This window comes from Suricata suricatta, chromosome 3 (genome assembly GCF_006229205.1).
Source record: "Suricata suricatta isolate VVHF042 chromosome 3, meerkat_22Aug2017_6uvM2_HiC, whole genome shotgun sequence".
NCBI lineage: Eukaryota > Metazoa > Chordata > Mammalia > Carnivora > Herpestidae > Suricata > Suricata suricatta.
The window spans coordinates 12,264,060-12,281,743 of NC_043702.1; the positions used below are offsets into that span (position 1 = coordinate 12,264,060).

General features: G+C 40.5%; 1 protein-coding gene across 2 annotated transcripts in view; it reads right to left on the reverse strand.

The window, feature by feature from the left end:
- The window catches only part of NYAP2 (neuronal tyrosine-phosphorylated phosphoinositide-3-kinase adaptor 2), a 251,615-nt gene that overhangs the window by 97,358 nt on the left and 136,573 nt on the right, over window positions 1-17,684 (reverse strand). For both annotated transcript variants that reach the window (XM_029933694.1, XM_029933695.1), the window contains exon 3: window positions 4,333-5,436. In XM_029933694.1, coding sequence (XP_029789554.1) covers window positions 4,333-5,436 — 1,104 coding nt within the window. The remainder of the gene's footprint in view (window positions 1-4,332; window positions 5,437-17,684) is intronic.

The following is a 17,684-nucleotide window of genomic DNA, read 5'->3' on the forward strand; positions in this document are numbered from 1 at the left end:
GAAAAGCAAAGGTTGCATCTGATTCCTAAGTTTATTTCACCAAACCCAAAAGATCCATTTATATTTATAATTGTAAAATTATAAAATAGCATGTAAAAGTCTTAAATGTGAATATTTTTAAGAGGCTGAAGGATGAGATGTCACAGTAGAAAATTGTGCATCACTGTCAATGTGGAATATTGTTGTGGATAATGAAACTCTTCAGCAATGCCAACTCACCATTCTGGGTTTCTTTTGATTTTCTAGTAATGATACTGGATGAGTGGGCCTACATCTCAGTTTTTCTTTGCTCCTGCTTTAGGCTCACCATGGCTCTGTGTCCTTCTGTGATCTCTATGTGTGCTTCGTATATTGGTGCCCATATTGGCTTACATGTCCTTCTCACCCCATGTGTGCATTTCTTTTATATCTTTCTCGGTGCCTTAGTCTCTGAATTAGTCACTTTGCTTTTTTATGTTTTTAATTTTTCCTTCAATTTTCTATTATCCCTCCGCTTATGCATTTCCTATCTCATCCTCTCCCTTGGCTGTATTATAGAATTTAATAGTATTCTTCATTGTGTCTTGAATGTTTTTATAAGAACATATATTCATGCATTTATATTAAATATAGGCAAAACCCTTCTTTTAAAAGTATTTCTTGTTTTTTAAATGTTTATTTATTTGTTTTGGGGGGGGAGGGGCTGACAGAGAGGGAGAGACAGAATCCCAAGCAGGCTCCCAGCTGTCAGGGCAGAGCCCAATGCAGGGCTTGATCCCACAAACCATGAGATCATGACCTGAACTGAAATCAAGAGTCAAACACTCAACCGACTAAGCCAGCCAAGTGCACCCCTAAAATATTTTTTTAATGTTTATTTATTTTGAGAGAGAGAAACAGAGACAGAGTGCTCAGGGAAGGGGGAGAGAGAAAGGAGGACAGAGAGTCTGAAGCAGGCTCCATGCTGTCAGCTCAGAGCCCAATGTGTGGCTCCATCTCATGGATCATGAGATCATGACCTGAGCTGAAATCAAGGGTAAGATGCTTAACTGACTGAGTCATCCAGGTGCCATCCCCCTCATAATATTTTTTATTTGAAGAGAAAAATATTCTAAATACTATTATGGTGAATACTCTAAATTCACCATAAACATATCTGTATTTCACCTATTTCTCATATAGACAAAAATTTACAGCAATAAAATACAAATGAATCACTTCTTACACGCCTCATAGACTCCATCTCTCTGCACAAAATTAAAGAATATTAATAATAACCAATTGAAATAAAATGTATTATGGTAAGAGAGACTATTAAGTGTCCTCATATATAACTAGGCAACATTACACCGTCCCATCAACCAGGGGGAAAAAACTTCTAGAATAATTAAAATGAAGGCCACATTTAGAAATCATGTAGTGAAATGGAATTGGCTCATAGTCTACCACTATTATCTTATTTTATTTTTTTTCCTATGGCTCAATCCCTATCAACAGTTGTAAAGCTTTTAAGATATGAAAGTACTAAGTTAGGTGTGTCTTTACAGATTACTAAAATAAGAGTTAAGGCACATATTTTATGTGACATAGATTTTTAAATGAAAACAGAAATGTTAACTTTGCTTTGAGTTGACAATTAGGAAATTATCAAAATCGGCACTTCCCAAGAAAGCCACAGGGTATGGAGGATAGAATTACCAGCCTTAACTTTATTCCTTAAACATAAAAAACAAAAAATACTTGAGATTTAGGAGTCATGAATGTTATACTACTTCATATCATTTATTCTGTCCTTACGGTATCAGCAAGTGTCTATAAATCTTATCTGACAAGAGTAAAGGGGAGAGTTGACTCAATGCATATACTACAACCGTAATGATAGGTTAACTTTCAATTACCAACAATTTGCGATCTACTCTTTGAATTACAGAAAGATTCTGAGAGTCACAATGATTTTTTTAGCATCTGATAGTGTCTATTTTCTTCTGCAGTCAAAAGTAAATATTATTAAATTATTCTTTGTACTATCTGCATTTTTCTTCCTTTCCCTTCACATCAAGTAAGATACTGAACTGAATGTAATACAAGGCATTCCCTTTCTCCACGGAGCCGATACATGGGTAATAGCACACAGGAAGCAATTCCATCTTCAGATCCTGAAAAGCTATAAAGAGCCTGGATCGCTTTTCCATGAAGAAGCTTTGTTTTACAAGTACACAAAGCTCGTTTTTGGACTCGAATGGAGAAGTCTGTGACATAGAGCACACAGACGAAATCTAACAGATGGATTTTTCTTAAAATAACTTCATTAGTTAATCATTTCTTTTACATATAATTTTTCTAGCTAATTGATATAGCTGCTGGCTGGAGGTGTGAAGGATCCTCCAAAGAAACGGGTAGGTAGGGAGAAAATCCAATAATTTCACCAATTCTAGGATGAAACGTCCGTTAATTTCATCCTAACCTGTACATGTTTTGAAAATAAAAATTTCTTTCATTTTTTTTCCAACTTATTCCAAAAATCTTAACTGATCTGTGCTTAAACCAAATCACTCATCTAGCAGAAACTTTAAACTGTAATACATTATTTTGGTCGGGTTTACCAAACTTGCCACTATTGACATTGTGGACCAGATCGTCTTTTTCCATCAGCTTTGAAGAGGCATCTCTGGCCTCTACCTTGGTATCAGTGGTGCCACCAGTTGTGACAATTGAAAATGTCTCCAGACATTGCCAAAAGTCCCAGGGGCCAAATTGTTCTTACTGGGAACCACTATTTTATTTTTTGTTTGTTTGTTTTATTTGAGAGAGAGAGAGAGCATGAGTGGGGGAGAAGGGAAGAGGGATAAAATCTTAAGCAGGCTCCAAGCTCACTCAGCACTGATCCCAATGCAGGGCCAGATTCCACCACCCTGGGATCATGACTTGAGCTGAAATCAAGGGTCAAATGTTCAACCTGAGCCACCCAGGTGCCCCAAGAACCCGATTTTAGAAATTGATTTCTTTTTATTTTATTATTTTTAATTTTTTATCTTTATTTATTTTTGAGAGAGAGACAGACACAGACAGAATGTGAGAGGGGGGAGGAACAGAAATAGAGGAAGACACAGAATCCAAAGTAGGCTCCAGGGTCTGAGCTATAAGCACAGAGCCGGATGCAGGGCTCAAAGTAACAAACCACAAGCTCATGACCTGATCAGAAGTCAGACGCTTAACTGACTGAGTCACCCAGGCACCCCAAGATTGCTCCTTATTTTTAATTCAATTTAACATTAATTTTAGGGGTGTCAGGGGGCTCAGTCGGGTTGAGCATCTGACCTTAGCTTAGGTCATGAAGTCGAGGTTTGTGAGTTTGAACCCTGCATCAGGCTCTGCACTGACCATGTAGAGCCTCCTTGGGATTCTCTCTCTCTTCCTTTCTGTCCATCTTTCCCCTGCTCTTTCTCCCTCTCTCTCAAAATAAATAAACTTAAAAAATTAAAAAAAAAATTTAAACTACTTTAATGTATGCATATATGCATTTAACTTCAGATATGTCTAATAGATTAGAAATTTTGCCCTTCAGTCAAGTAAATGAAATGATTGGCAGGGGTGAGCATTACTTAAGCCATGACACTTACATAAATCTCTGGGTAAACAAGCAGAAAAAAACAGGATAAGTGGCTTCTAACTACCAATGAATATTAATTATTTTGAGAAGTGCCATCATCATCTTCATCCTCAGAAGTATTGATTTTATTCTTCCTGAACTCGATATGATGGTGGGAGAGGATAAATAAAATTCTGTGTTGGGATGATCTGAGATGAAAATGATTAATTACCAGTTTAGGTACTTAAGGCATTTTTAAGCCAGGGTAAGCAGGGTCATTTAATGAAATGGACAGGGGGGAAAGTGATCCTAGAGCCACTGTAACACTTTAGATTTCACACTTTATCATGGAAAAGGTCGTTCTTTTTCATATCATCTCTCCTACTATGCCAATTGTCACTTGGAGTGTTCCAGAATGCATGATGTCCTTTAGCACCAAAAAGTTAAAAAACCTACTTTGTTTTTTTTTTTTTAATGTTTATTTCTGAGAGAAAGACAGTGCAAGCAGGGGACGCACAGAGAGAGAGGGAGACCCAGAATCTGAAGCAGGCTCCAGGCTCAGAGCTGTCAGCAGAGTCCCAGGAGGGACTGAACTCATGATGGACCCTGAGGTCCTGACCTGAGCCGAAGTAACTGACTGAGGCACCCAGGCGCCCCCACTTTGGAATTCTGGCTGGAAGGGCAGGCAGGCCCTGCCCTAGAAGCTTCATCTGCACCCCAGGGGTTCGTTTATGTTTAAGGGACCGCGGACTCTGCACACTTACTCTCTGAGGGGTCCTTCGACCTGCGGCCGCTGGACGACTTGCGCAGCAGGCTTCGTCCAGAGGTGAAGAGGCTGGTCAGCTCCTCCAAGGGGCTGGTGGGGGTCCTGGAGCGGGAGGCGCCCGGCGCCGGGCCGTAGGTGTTCACCGCAGCGTTGACCATCTTGGCCCCATCCTGCGACACCGGCCTGGCGCTCGAATGAGCCCCCGACGGGGAGCTCCTGGACAGGCCGCCTGGGTGCACCGCGTCGTAGGGCGGGGGCCGCTTGAGGCTGAGCGGGGTCAGGGAGCGCCCCATGCTGACCGGCGACGGGGAGGCCGAGTGGCTCTTCGGGTAGCCGTGCGGGGACTGCGTCCGGTACAGGGTGGATGGCGGGGGCGGGGACGAGGACAGCACGGTGGCCGCCGAGGCCGCGGGGCCGGAGCCCAGGGCAGCTGCCTGCTCTTTGTCCAGCTTGGGGTGGCCGGAGGCGTGGGAGGGCAGGGAGGACGGCGATGCGCCCGTCTGCTGCTTCATGTAAGACACGTTTTCCAGGACGGGCAGCTTGGTGACCTCTAGCGGGGTGAGCGGTGACTCGTCGGAATTGGGGGAGCACTGCACGGGCGCGGGGGGGAACACCAGCAGTGGGGGTCTGTGGGAGAGCAGGTTGGGGAAGGGCGGGGGGATGTCACAGAGCAAACCCTTTGGAGTACATGGCACTGAGGACTTGGCAAAGTCCGAGTCAGGCACCGTGGGAGTAGCACACTGCGAAGAGCAACTGTGATGGTCAAGGTCACATTTGGAATCTTGGCCCAAGTCGTCGAAGATGGGGTATTTCATCTCCTCGTAGACGGCCTCACTCTGGTCGTCGTCCTCCTTCCTGAAGTCTCTGAGGATGTTGCCCACCATCTCGATGTACACGGGCTCCTCCTCCTCGGGGTCCCCCGCAGGGCTGCTGACCTGGGACAGGGAGGGGTCCCGTGGGAGCGACGTTCTCCGAGGCCCGTGCTTCTTGATGTAGGTTTCATCAAAAGAGGTGCTCAGCTGAGTGTTCGGGTTCCGTTTGGGTTTGGGAGGAGGGATCTTCTTTGAGTATTCATCACTGTGGGGTCTCGGTTTGGCAGACACTACAAAAGAGAGAAGAAAAAAAGAACCAGAAACGTAAAATATATGACTACAGTAGGAGAGCCTTCAAAAAGGACTTGTATTTGGGTTGACTGCTATGAATTTTTTAAAATTAATGTTTATTTATATTTAAGAAAGACAGTGTGACAGCCTGAGAGCCATGGAGAGAGAGGGAGACACAGAATCCAAAGCAGGCTCCAGGCTCTGAGCTGTCAGCCCAGGACCCCATGTGGGACTCAAACTCATGGACCTCGAGATTATGACCTAAGCCTAAATCATAAAGCATAACCGACTAAGCCACCCAGGCTCCCCTACTGCTATGAACTTTTAATTGGGGTGGGAAGTGGTAATCTGCTTCATTTCTAGTCTGCAGCTTAGACTAAAAAAAAAAAAAGTCAAGCACTTTCCATATGTAGGAAAACCTGATGATAGAACAGTAGTAATATTTGTCTTCAAACTAATATTAATAATCCGACACTGACAAATGCATTGACCAGGGCAATTCATCCTTCCGTCTTAGAATTTCTAAATAGAGACCTTCCGATGAAATATGTTCCATAAAAACGATCATAAATTTCATACAGATTAACCTCCAAGAATTAAGTGAGAAACTCAGGGGGAATAAAATAAAGTTTCTTTTAGCACAAATGGTCACAAAAATACCATGGGATTTGAACCCTTTTAATGTTGTGGCTATTGCACATGATCCCATCTCGCTTTCACTTAGGATAAAAATGTCCCAGCCTGCTAGGCTTAATCTCTGCCTTGGTTCAGATAAATAACTTCTATACAGATGGGTCTGATACTTCAGGGGAAATTGATGTGAAAATCTTATGAGGCTAGACAAGTTAATCTCTAAATCTCCAGGTATTGTTGATTATGGTGTATTTGTCTGTTTTTGTTCATGAGATCCCTTTCGATATCTCAAATGCTGTCTTGGAATGAATTTATTAGGTATGTTCCACTGACACATCAGAACCCCCTCAAGCATCTTTCAGAAAATAAACCAGATAATGCTGTGCAAGCTTCAAGAATAACTTTTGGAAACTCACAATAGTTTATTGTACTAGTGCATTCAACAACGTTCCCTGGTAATAAGAAGTAAGCTCTGACACAGTACAGTGGGATGAAGCAGGCTGGCAATGTGTCTGTGACTGAAATCAACTAGTTAGCATGCAGGGAAGGTACTGGCATCTTGTTATTAGCTCATTATCTCATTGTGTTGATATATGATTACAATAATTATCATTATTATGCAGTGTGGAAGAATGCACTTACTGGGGGCAAATGGTAGCATATAATGTAAGGTAACAGTATAGCTTAAAGGTGTAAAACTATCGTGAAACTAACAGGCTCCCCTACAATTTGCAGCCTTTAGTGGGGAGGGGTCTCAAGGCACAAATCAGGAAACACCTGAGATCATCCTTGCATTTGTCAATTAGCATACTATGACCCAGGAGCTTTTCTAAAACTTACTGAAGGAGAAGCAAGTCCTTCAAGATTAGTTAGTAGGCTCCTCTACACTTCAACCATGGATTCAGAGAAAGGAAGCCCATCAAATACTCTGAAAGTGGTTATGTCTCTAACTTTTCTGGGTCATTCTACTTTCAAATATTCTACTCTTCTGTGCCCCTAAAGATGTTTTTACTCACTACAATTAACTCTCTTTTTGAAGGGAAGATTCTTAATGTGTCTGGGTTTCTCCTTTAACTCATATCAGGAAAAACTAGGTGTTGCTTTTTAGGGGTTTATAGCAATAGGATCTTTTAGTGCCCAAAGGGAAAAGCCTAGAGACATAATGGGGTGAAAAATACCTAGACAATTCTTTAGGAGGGACTCAAAGTGGACCAATAGCTCCTCTCTGTATCTCCCACTGGTCCTAAATTTTACTGGTTTTAAATTCTACTGTGTATGTTAATTTTCACGAATTAAAGAACTCATCAGATTATATATAAAAATCTAAGCCCAATGCTTAAAGTAAAATTATACATAATTAAATAAAGTTGACTTAGTACTGGAGGGACATTGATTTAATTTATAGAAGAAGAAATGACTATCCAGACTATTCTGAAGCTTGTTTCCTGCCATTTTCTACCTCAGAGCCTTATTTAGGCTAAGTAACTCACACTCTAGGAAAATATTTTTGCTGGATGATTGGGTTCTAGAGAATGAATGGTTTGGGCTAAAGGGGAAACCTTGGAGAGAAGTCTGATTGGTGAGGTGCTCTGTGAATGGAAGGTTAACCTAAAGCTAAGAATTAATGTGTTCTTGAGATAATAATTCACTATATGGGAATGGTCTTATTTAGAATAATATTATCATTTTTATCCCCTCTAAATTATAACTGACTTTTGTTTTCTTTGACTCTTCACCAAAGTCTGATATTCCCACCTAGACTTGGGTAGTTGTATGGAGAGAGATAATAGGACAGGCAGAATTCAAGCATCTGAGCCCAAGCCAAGGGAGCAGACTGCACTAAGGGAAGATATAACCCAGGATTCTCAGGCAGGGAGGGGTCAATGGGATTGCTGGTAATGACTTGATCCTTAGGGAGGCCGTAGCCTCATGAACAAGCTTGGAATCAATATCTCTCTTCCCACATAGATTAGAAGATGGTCTTTGGAATGAGGAAGACCATTGCTTGGGTTACATTCAAAATGTAAGCAAATGACACTCGTTCTACTTGCCAAAAGGAAGAGAAAAAAATTAAGTAAAAATACTTCATATCTGTGAAATGATTGAAGAAAGAAAAGGTTTTATTCCAGAACACAACATAGAATTAAGGTAGAGCAACTATTCATTAGGAAGGGACATAGGCAATGCATTTGTACTGTGAGGACAACTTCAATGCTAAACCGAACACAGATGTTGTCTTGCCAATAAAATATAGTATGTGGCTCTTATGGTGACTCTAGGTCATCAAAATTCCCTTTAACTATGGACTGGATTGCATCCCTCCCACATTAATGTGTTGAGGCATTAACACCCAATGTAGTGGTGTTTAGAGATAGTGCCTTTGGGAGATAATTAGGTTTGGATGAGGTCATGAAGATTGGGCCCTCATGGTGGAGGGGATTAGGACCACCATATGAAGATGTAAAGACAAGGGAGCCATTGGGCGCCTGGGTGGCTCAGTTGGTTAAGCCTCCAATTTCGGCTCAGGTCAGATCTCACGTTCGCGGGTTCGAGCCCCGCATTGGGCTCTGTGCTGACAGCTAGCTCAGAGCCTAGAGCCTGGAGCCTGCTTCTGGTTCTGTGTCTCCTTCTCTCTCTGCCCCTCCCCCTCTCATGCTCTGTCTCTCTCTGTATCAAAAATAAATAAAACATTAAAAAAGAAAAATTTTTAAAAAATAAGTAAATACTCTAAAAAAAAAAAAAAAAAGACAAGGGAGCCTTCTACAAGCCAGGAAGCGAGTTTACATCAGAAACCAACTAACTATCCTAGCACATTGATCTTGGACTTCTGGCCTCAAGAAATGAGAGGAAATAAATATCTATTGTTTAAGCGACCTGGTCTATAGTATTTTGTTATGGAAACCCAAAATGACTTGGATAACAGTGTATTCATTAGGCATAAAGGCCCTGTAGAGTTGTATCATAAGCACGCACTTTAATTCCATCTTCTGGCAGTGAAATAGCTATGTTATTTTAGAAATTAGTACGACTCTCTCCCGTCTTTAAATGTAAGTTTCACCTGCATCTGTTCCATATCTTCTATCTCCCGGAGTCATATTACAAAGAACAATTACACCTAAATTCACATATATTCCTCCCAGGTATCCACCCAAGTACCCACAGCCTGTAATTCTTGTTGCTCTTCTCGGTCTGACTCACCAATCTCTAATTTGTGCCAGGGCATGTGCTTCTGATTCCCAACCCATTTTCTGGATTCTTTTGGGGGGTTGTTGCTTGCTTTGGCACATTCTGTCCTGTTCAACTTCATTCTCCTGCCCACCAGCCAAAGCAGTTTCCCAGCCAGCCTTGCCCAAGGGATCCTTCATTATCCGGGCAAGCTTATCCCCCTACGTTACCCTGTGTGATAAAAGAAGCCTAATGTGGGCAGATTCATTAAATGTAAGCACATTTTGTTTCCTGGTCCTCTTTCTTTGTATTGATCCAGATTTGAAATGAGAGGACTGAGGTTTATCTAGATAATAAAGGGTTAAGTAAATTACAGATGATAGGGATGAATAAACAAATTCACTCCTTTGATATCAGGAGACTTTTTTTTCCAGGCAATATTTGCTTCCCATTCCATCCATATCCCCTTGCAATTGAGTAAATAATTCATGGTGCAATAAAAATTTGTTTTAACTGTCATAAATGCTTTTTTTAAGTTTGCCTATATAAGGCAAAGTCTGAAATTTTAAACAACATTGTCATATAATTTATTCTACCTTAACCTCACTCTAAGGCATTAAAAATTAAAGCAAAAAGCATGTTTAAAAAGTCATTTCTTTAGAGAATACTTAAAGACAGTCTTGATCTATATATAGAGATACTAAAACACTGCTAATAAAAGACAATGAAAATTGTTCGCAAATTTCCACATTAAGCCAAATTCAACCATAATAAAGAAGGTGATTTTTATTGCTTTTGAATGAATTTTAAGTTATTTCTAATAAACCCAAAGATAGAAGCAATAATTCCTGTTCAGCTCCAGAACACAAATTTTAATGCTTAAAATAGTATAATGACAGTAGCATTGAATAAGCAGAAAGTGACATTTTTGAAATGAAATATCTGAGCACAAAGGTTATGCATGGCTTTCAGTCATGCCCAGATCATCTGTCTTTCACAGTTAATTTTGGAAATTCACCATGTCCTTTGTCAACCTACCCTTCTGAAATAACTTTTCCTTATTAAAAAAATGTAATGTAAAACCATGCTTTAGTATCTATGGACGTTCTTGTCCCAATAAGTGGGAAAAACGAGACACAATGCAGGTCATGTCAATATTTCCTTGACGGGTTGGCCACAGAATCTCAGAATTTGAAGGGCTCTTAGAAATTATCCAGCCCAAATGTCATATGTACATTCCTGAAGAAACGTAAATTCCTTATCAATGACTTTCAAAAATGAAATCTAATAATTTCAATTCAATCTTTTATACCTGTTATTTATTTATTTATTTAAATTTCTTTGTTTTGAGAGAGAGACAGAGAGAACAGGGGAGAGGCAGAGAGAGAGAGAGAGAGAGAGAGAGAGAGAGAGAGAATCCCAAGCAGGCTCTGCACTATCAATGCAGAGTCTGAAGTGGGGCTCAAATTCAAGAACCGTGAGATCATGTACTGAGCAAAAACCAAGAGTTGGACACTTAACTGACTGAACCACCCAGGCACCTCAATCTCATATACCTTTGAAAACAACAGGGTTGGGTCAGGTGGAGTTCTGTAATTTATTATTTTGTATTTGGCATGGAATATCATTTTAAAAGGTCTCCTCAGAAATTTTTTAAAAAATGAAAAAATAAAAGTAAGAGATCTTTTCAGTCTATGCTATAATGGTAACACTTTAACTCTGTAGCTCTAGTTATAGAGATATGTTAAATAGGTAATTCAATTGGGAAATGTAAGTACAGTGATGAGAAGTAGTGTCCACACTGCGTGATCCTGAAACTGGCTGATTCTGGAAGGTGAGAGACACATTTCCCACTTTCAGCAGAACTGTGCTCACAATAACTCTCTTTTCACAACTCACAATTCCAAGGGTTTGAGGGATATTTTTATTTTCACAGTCACAAGCTTTATAATACCATCCACAAAACTGCTCCTTTATATTTTATTTTATTTTATTTTATTTTATTTTTTAATTAAGGTGTTTGTAAAGGAACAGGATTTGCAAGCGCCCTTGATCTGTTTACAGTAAGGCCAAGAAAGTACGATAATGTGCAAAAAGGATTGGAATTTGAGGTGTAGGACCTGTGTTATTTTCCTGAAAAACAGAGAACTCAGATCAAAGTTTGGATGGAGACAAACGTTGTAAGACATGGAACTGGTTCAAAGCATGGTTTTAAAATTGAATGGGATTTAGTGTCTTGGCTTAAGCTAGAAGACATGATTCTAATCATTTCTTTGCTTCAGTTAAGCTGTATAACTTTGGGCAAATTACTTTGAAGTACATTATTATTATTGTTTTAATTTTTGATACAGAGAGAGACAGAGCATGAGAGGGGGAGAGGCAGAGAGAGAAGGAGACACAGAACTAGAGCAGGCTCCAGGCTCTGAGCTAGCTGTCAGCACAGAGCCTGATGCGGGGCTCGAACCCACAAACGTGAGATCTGACCTGAGCTGAAGCCGGAGACTTAATTGACTGAGCCACCCAGGCGCCCCTATAGTCACTTTTTTCATAGATAATAAGAGACTTTAATCAGAACCACTGAGTTTTTTTAATTACTCTTCTCAACCCATTAATTATAAAATAAAATTGAAATTTGTAACAAATATTTTTAAAGAAATGAATTAAAGCATATTAGAAAATATGAGTACATTTCATATAATAAAAGTAGAGGTAATTTGTTGAAACAATCTTTAAGTTATAGATATTTCCTAGGACTCACATATCTCTTGTAAGTTATGATGAGGGATGTTGGAACAGTCCTAAAGCAATCTCTGGTTGAGGGCTCCATCAATTCTTTCCTTTTTAGTATGTGCACACTTTTCTATCCCTTCAGAGGTAGAATATTCCTCCTCCCCTTGAGTATGGCAGCTTTCACTTTCTCCCAAAGGAAGTCAGGCACCATGGAGGAAGTCTAACTATTCTGAGATGACCATGCAGTGAAGGAGCCCAAGCCAGCCAAAGGGGAAAGAACTAAGAAAAAACGACCAATAACGAAAATGAAGCCCTGACTATATGACCCTAGTGAAGCAGTTCCGGTGACTGCTGCAGCTATCTGAACCCTCTGAGGTAAGAAAGACACTCTGAATCAGTGACAAGTCATCCTTACTGCACCCCACTGAATTTCTGACCCACATAATTGTAAGCAAATATGATCATTATTTTTTTGTCTATAAATTTGGAGATAGTTGTGCATACACATATCTGAAACTAGTGCTAGAAGTAAGGTGCTCCCTTGACAGAAAAGCTAAAACTTGTCCATTGGCCTTGGGATGGTGACAGAGGCCTAAAGAGTAGTGAGGGAGCCATTAGCAGACTAAAAATTTGGCGGGACAATTACTATTAGAGGCCATAATCAAGGAGTGTTGTGTTATAGGTTGGTGGATGGTTGGCAAAACGGTTGCCTGTGGTGGTGTAGAAAATATAAAATGTACCTAATGAATGGGTGGAGCTGAGTAAAGAGAATTCTAGAAGGATGTGGAAATGTCAGCTCGCTTGTATGGCCCTGTATGATAGAGGGCTACAAGAGAAAGAGAGAGACAAAGAAAGTGCTCCGTTCTCAAGCAAAAATGAAAGAAAATCATTGCACGCAGGGCTTGCCATGAAGACTTGTCTGATCACCAGAGGGTTTTCAACATGAAAAATGGCTGTCAGGGCAAAGGTCAATCCAGAGCTCTGCCAGTAAAAGGTGGCCTTGAGGTAAAAATCAAATTAAGCGTAGGGCTATCGGACCTTTTACTGAAAAATCTGAAAGATTACAGTAAAGAACTGAAATAATCTTTTAAGAATCTTACAAGTGTAGCTCCACAATGCTCTTACCACAATCCTGCGAAGACAGGTCTGTCTCAAAACAATGTGTGTTTGTCTTTTGTCTAATCCAGTAGCGAATAACTTGATTCATACGAAGACCACAAGCATTGGAAGGACACTTCGTTAACTTTGACTGAAAGGGACACTGTTCAAATTGAAATTTTTAAAAAAGGCTTTGGGCCCCCAAACTTTCAGGGCTGCGAGAGAGCTGGGAAATCCCTTCAGATGCAAGTCATTTCTTCTGGACAGGAGAAGATGGTTTGGGGAACTGACATGAGAGCTCAGAGAGTAAAACGAAGAGCCCCAGAGACCCAAACCCAGAGAAAGCATGAACCTAATCATTACATATTTTCTGCCATCGAATTAGGGAGAGCTGGGTGCAGGCTATGCAAGGGGACTTCAGAATCACTATGAGCCAGTGACTTCTATGTGCCCTTCAACTCTCCAGCCCCCACTTTTTGGAACAACATGGTGCATTGCAGTGTTTCTGCTCCTGAGCTGCCAGTCTCTGTCAGGTTTTGCTGGACAGATAGATTGAACTTTTAGCTTAAAGACCTTGGCATATGAGGAAATCCACTCAAAGAGCCTCGTGGCACAGGGGCATGACTTAAATGATGAAATCTGAGATTTCAAGCTGCCGTTGTCGTGTAAGGAAACATTGGGCAAGAAGGTGAGAACATTTTGCCTATTGGGAATATTGTAGCTGAAAGGAAAATTGCAGTAGACAGTCTTCAAAGATAGCTACCTTCAATTCCTTCCTACTTTATGTGCTTTCTACAGACCAATGGTTACAGTCTGTCTACCCCTTTCAAATCAGAGTTGGCCATGTGATGTACTTTGACTGCTGGAATATAGCAGAAGTGATATTCTGAATTTTGGACTTAGGAAAATTTACAACTTTCACTTCCTATATAGTAAAAGCCAATTGCCATATAAGAACTCTCAGATGAACATGCTATGAGGAAATTCAACCTAGTGATCTGAAGAGGTTACATGGAAGGGAAGTGAATCCTGACACGTGAGTGAAACGTTCTTGGACCTTCTAACCCATCCCAGATGCCAGCTGAATGAAGCCAAATGAGAGACCCCAACCAATGCTACACAGGGTAGAAGAATCACTCAAAGGAGCCAGTCAACTACCAGAATAATAAGAAGTAACAAATTGTTGCTGTTTTCTTAAGCCATAACATCTTGAGTTGGTTTATTGCACAGCAATAGATAACTGAAAGAAATCCCAGAATTAATTTTCTGTTTGTGTAGCTATCTCATAGAAAATGCTATTGTTATTTTCATAGAATTAGGGTACAGTGTGCTCCCTGAGGAAACAGAAAGCATATTTCCAGAATAGAAAAATTAAGGAAGTAAGATTGCGTTCTGAGTATTATAAAATCACCACAGGATGATTCAAAGAAGAGATATAAAAAGAGATTACATACTTTCTGGTGAAAAAGACTGGATTGAAATCAGAATGAAGGCATTCATATATTAAAGGAAGAACAACCAGAAGGGATCTTGCCAGGCACAGGGAATATAAAAACAGGAGGCTCATAGAGTAAAACATGGAGGCACCCCATAGCAGTGCCCTGGTATCTGGTCCTCCATCATATTGCTGCAGTAGGGATGGACCCAGCATTCTCACAGAACCTAAAGCCACTAAATATATATGATTCTCATGAGTCCTTCTTTTCCTAACTTCAGATTCGTCAAAAAACTTTTTAAGAATTTTGAGTTCCAAAATACTATGCCTCTGTTTCTCATTAAAAACAAGTTTAATGAACTACTATGGTCAAAATGTTTGCTTCTCTCCTCCCCACCTCCCCCTGCTCCAAATTCACATGTTGGAATCTTAACACCAAGTGTTATGGTGTTAGAAGGTAGGGACTTGGGAGGGGATTAGCTCACCAGTGTGAAGCCCTTCTGAATGGCATCAATTCTCTTATGAAAGAGACTCCACAAAATCTCCAGCCCCTTCTATCATGTGGAGACCTGGAATCCTACCAGAACATGACCATGCTGGCCCCTTGATTATGGACTTCCAGCCTCCAAAACTGTGAAAATACATTCCTGTTATTTATAAGCTTCTCAGTCTATGGCATTTTATATAGCAGCCCAAACAGACTGTGACATCTACCATCTCTTTTGAGCTTCGTTGCTATGACATCTTGGTAATTCTAGACCACTGTTGATGGAGTTTCTGAGATTATAGATTGAAGGCCAGTACTGCACCACAGCAAATTCACCACAGGATCACCATTTCATGGGAATCTGTCCAGGAAGGCAGCCAGCATTTCCAAGGAGACACAGCCCTCTGTTACAATGTTTATCCCAACTGTCTACTTGATATTTCTAACCCCAGGGCAGTATCTTTTCCCCCAATCACTGTTCTCTTGCTCCAGTGACGGGATGCCCTTTAGATATAGCCCAATTGTAAAGAACAGAAAAAAATGGTGCAGGGCTGTGTGCCCTTCCTCAGCTTCACAACTCCAGCCTTTCAGATTCCACCTGAAATTCCATACTTTACACATGTCTAAAACAAATTAAAAAAAGGCCTGGAGGCAATGCAGCCATCAGGAGAAGGACTATTCTGCAGGGATGATCCCTGTTGGACAGTAGGCTAGATTACCAGGTTTCATAACTGACAAAATTTCTTGTGTGACCAAATAGTAGTCAGGCTCCTGAAGCTTTCTCTAGGCTTATCTGTGCCCTTCCTTGTAAAATCTGATTTTACATAACCCTGCTAAAATCATTTTAATCCCAACCCCCCACCGTCAGTATCTGATCACGGGGACATATGACTGTGTTCTTCATTCTCTGCCACCCCCCAGGTGATTTCTGATCACCCCGGCCTATCTTCAGCAAAAATCTTATTAGGTCAGTTCAACCAGGAACCCCCTTACCCTTGATGTCTTCTCTTATAATTTTCCATCCACCACCCCCCACCTTGCTCTCTGGCTATAAACTCCCACTTGCCCATGCTGTGTTTGGATGGGAGTGAGCCTCTGTATAAGATCTCTTTTCCCTCTCATACTAGCTAAATAAAATTTGTATTTACCACTTTAACTACTGTTCAGCTCTGGTTTTTTGTTTGAAATCCCTAAACTATATATGTCTGGCTTCCTTGTGACATTTAGGTCTCTGCATAAAGTCACGTCTTCAGAGAAGTCTTCGTGACCACTCAATCAGCACACATCACCCTGGATATTTCTCTTGTTGATTTCTCAACTGGGTTTTGTAAGCTTCCAAGTGGTTGTGAGTATATTTTCCCCTCTCATTTGAGTATAATCTCCATGACAATGGTGGTTCCCCATTTGTCTTGATATTGCTAAATCATTGACTAGAACATCAGAGGTTCTTGGTAAATATTTCTTCACCAGTCAGTGAACGGTAGACTTTTGACCATCTTAGTGAGTGTTCAAGATTTCTGGTATTCTTCAGTGGCTCTAAAGAGCCATGAACAACCCTAGGATTTTCCATTTCCTAGGCATTATTTGAATTATGAAGCAGGAAGATGATCAGACATGCAGAGAATAATAACAGTGACATAACAAATGGATGATGGAAGGATCATTCAAAGAAGGAATATTCAACCTTACCCATGTATAGAAATTGAGGCAGGTTAAATATTTTTCCTGCCAAAAAGAAAGAACAGAAGAACATAAAAATTAGGGGCTCCTGGGTGGCTCAGTTGGTTAAGTGTCCGACTTTGGCTCAGGTCATGATCTCAGAACCCTGCGTCAGGCTCTGTCCTGACAGCACAGAGCCTGAAGCCTGTCTTCAGATCCTATGGCTCCTTCTCTCTCTGACTCTCCCCTTCTCACACTGTCTCTCTCAAAAATAAATAAAAACATTTAAAATTTTTAAAAAAAGAACATAAAAATTAGCTGAGGGATTAATACAGTCCTTTTTCAGTTGCCTTATGCTAAGGAAAGGTCAGAGGGTTATGTGAAACAACACAAGGCAGACAGAATTCACAAATTAGATACTGCAATGTAAAAACACATAAGGTCTAATGACTTTGTAAACAGTATCTTAGACCATGAATTTTGGAGTTACAGTAATCATTCCTTGAAAGAGAACTTTCTTAATGGATTCAAAACTTAACATAGCAAGGCCATTTGAAACAATGTCACAGATGTGGGAAATAGGAAACAAAAGTGCCCTGAGACTTTTTACAAGTCACTCTCTTGCCCGTAGGAGGATCTTTCCCTAGTAGTAAAAGAATGACGCTCACCAAATCTGCAAGGATGGTTTCACTTAATGCACACTAGAGCTCCCATGAGGACCAAACATAATTCCCATCCTTGCTTCTTTTAGCATTCTTCTCATACTCTTCACTGTGGCCAAAGAACATTTCCACCATTGCCCACAGTTCTCAGATGTTTACATGTTCAGACGCTGTCCTGACATTTTCCTCTGCTCTTTCACTCTCTCCCCGAAACACAAATCCTCCCATTCTTCAAGCCATAATTCAAGCATCAATACTTCCTTTCTTTTTCCTTAGTTTTTTTTTTCACTTGTGCTTCATGTCTTTCTTCCTTGTTACCTTCTTCATTTCCCACCTTGTACCTGGTTATCAGCTTTTCTCTCCTAAAGATTATAAGCT